Raw genomic sequence first — 2,285 nt, forward strand, 5'->3', positions numbered from 1 at the left:
GTGGCGGCGGCGGCGGCGAGGGCAGCGCTGGCACGCCGCGGTCACGTGCACGCCATGGCGAGGGCATCAGCCGCCAGGCGCCCGCTGGACCTGCGGCGGCGGCGGCGGCGGCGGCGGCGGCGGCGGCTGCAGGCGCCGGGGAGGGCGGTGCAGCCGGCGGCGCTAGTGGTGGGGGTCCTGCGAAGGCGAGGCCGGAGGCCGCCGCCCCGGCTGCGGCCCCGGCGCCGTAGCGAGCATGGGGTGGGCTGTGTCATGGCGTGTAGGGCACAGGTTCGATTGGCACAACATTGCGAAATCTGCACATGATTGAGAGGGTAGAGAGGAGAGCCTGGGCGTGGTTGTGTTTGAGTGCGAGAGGGAGGGGAGCACTGTGCGATGAACGAGGATTTGAATGACAGTCCTTAGAATGCAGACCAGAGACGAGGACGTGGGCTGCGCACGAGCGCCAGTGTGGTAATTACGGCTGGGCATGCTACAGAGCCTCCTGTGCTTATGGGACCGATTTGAAGGGATGGGTTGGGGCGATTGGGCCGACCTTGCAGGGGCTCATCTGTTACAGGCGCAATCACGATGCCGCAGTGTCTAGGGCCGCAACAATCGCGAACGTCCTGGCAGGCCAGCATCCCAGGATTGCCTGCATGCTTTCTCCATTACGCAGTTCTTGTTCATCTTCGTTCAATTGCAGGCGTAGTACAACAACTGTTTTACCATTGTAAGGAGTCGGGCCGCTCAATGCATTGGTTGAGTTTCATGTACCCTTGGCAGAATGCGCTTTTCTCGACGTACAAAGCTCGCGCACTTCATATGATTGCTGCCAGCGCTTCCCTCTTTTAACCAATGCACCTACGCAACCACAGCCGACGTATCATACTGGTGGGATCCCACAACAACGCCGCCAGCGCCCGCAGGCTCCCCAACAGGGCCCTCCGCCGCGCTTGGGCGCATACTACCGTACAGCCGCCACACTCCATAACTCCAACAGCAGCGCCCACAGCCCCGCTTCTCATCACGCTCGGGCACATGCTACAGCCCCGCCCCCCTTTAGATCTGGTGCGCTGCGGCACTGCTGTAGCGGAAGGGCGCCGGCGTGAGCTCCGCATCCATGCCCTCGCCGCGGCCCCCCTTGCCGCCACCGCCGCCCACGCCCTCGAAACACCCAGGCGCGGGCGCCGCGGCCGCCTTCCCACCCGGCAAGAAGCTGCTGCTGCTGCCAGCCCCACCAGCCCCGCCCTGCTGCTGCTGCCGCCCGGCCGTGTAGCGGCTCCAAACACACACGCCACACACCGCCAGCGCCAGCGCGCCCACAAACGTCACCACCACCGACACCGCGATCTTCCAGGCCTCCCCATCCCCATCGCCGCCCTCGCCTTCCTCAGACTGCAGGCTCACGATGCGGCACGCCGCAACGTCGTTGTTACCACACGCCGAACACCAGTCCGCAGCCTCCGGCATCGACTGCGGCGCCGCCAGAGCCACGAAATCGTCCAGCGTGCATGCGCCCACCGCCGCCGCCGCATTGGCGGCGGCGGCCGTCGCGTTGGCGGCGGGGGTGGCGGCGTTGACGGCGGCGGCCAGCGCCGCCGCCGCGGCGGCCGAGGCGCACGGCAGCGGCACTGTGACGTACGACGCACTGGGGCCGTCCTGTGCTACTGCCCGCACCACATACATTCGGCTGTCGCTGCTGTTGCTACTGCCGCCGGAGCCGGCAGTAGCCGGCGCGTAGTGCAGCTCGAAGGCCAGCACGGCGGCCAGTTTGGGCAGAGAGGGCCGGTACCAGACGAAGGCGGCGGCGGCGGGCCCCGCCCCCGCCTCCAGCCCCAGTGCTGCGAGCAGCCCTAGCTGTGTATTGTAGTGCCCAGACAGAGACACGAGCTTGTAGTAGAGCTGTGGTTGGTTGGGTGGGCAAAGGAAGGAAAGGAATCGGTTCACAGCCTTCCGAGTAAGGGAAGACGGGACGGGGCTGAAGGCAGGGCTTTCAAAGCATGCAGCACCACTCTCAAAACAATCCATCCACCCACCCCTTCGACCACTGCTTTGGGCTCCCCTCCCCTCCCCTCCCCGCCCCGCCCCCACCTGCGACCCGTTCCCCGCCGCCTCCACTGCGTCCGACATGCTGCCCAGCAGGTCCGCCAGCAGCGGCCCCGCCAGCAGGTTGTGGGTGAGGGCGGGCTGCATCTTGCGCACCTCCAGCCAGTAGGCCAGGTCCTGGATCTGTGGGGGCGGGGGAGAGGGAGGGAGAGGGAGGGAGGAGAGGGAGGGAGAGTGGGTTGCATTTGCATGACTAG

At 66.7% G+C, this 2,285-nt stretch overlaps 2 protein-coding genes across 2 annotated transcripts in view; one reads left to right on the forward strand and one right to left on the reverse strand.

Moving 5' to 3' along the window:
* The window catches only part of CHLRE_02g089274v5 (uncharacterized protein), a 10,023-nt gene extending 9,295 nt beyond the window's left edge, over nucleotides 1–728 (forward strand). Inside the window, exon 12 of the mRNA XM_043059386.1 lies at nucleotides 63–728. Within this exon, the coding sequence (XP_042927020.1) occupies nucleotides 63–230 (168 nt within the window). The 3' untranslated portion in view covers nucleotides 231–728. The remainder of the gene's footprint in view (nucleotides 1–62) is intronic.
* Nucleotides 729–739: 11 nt separating this feature from the next.
* The window catches only part of CHLRE_02g089311v5 (uncharacterized protein), a 4,716-nt gene continuing 3,170 nt past the window's right edge, over nucleotides 740–2,285 (reverse strand). The window contains exons 6-7 of the mRNA XM_043059387.1: nucleotides 2,074–2,211; nucleotides 740–1,884 (exon numbers count right to left, since the gene is read on the reverse strand). Coding sequence (XP_042927021.1) covers nucleotides 1,042–1,884; nucleotides 2,074–2,211 — 981 coding nt within the window. The 3' untranslated portion in view covers nucleotides 740–1,041. The remainder of the gene's footprint in view (nucleotides 1,885–2,073; nucleotides 2,212–2,285) is intronic.

This window comes from Chlamydomonas reinhardtii, chromosome 2 (genome assembly GCF_000002595.2).
Source record: "Chlamydomonas reinhardtii strain CC-503 cw92 mt+ chromosome 2, whole genome shotgun sequence".
Lineage (NCBI taxonomy): Eukaryota > Viridiplantae > Chlorophyta > Chlorophyceae > Chlamydomonadales > Chlamydomonadaceae > Chlamydomonas > Chlamydomonas reinhardtii.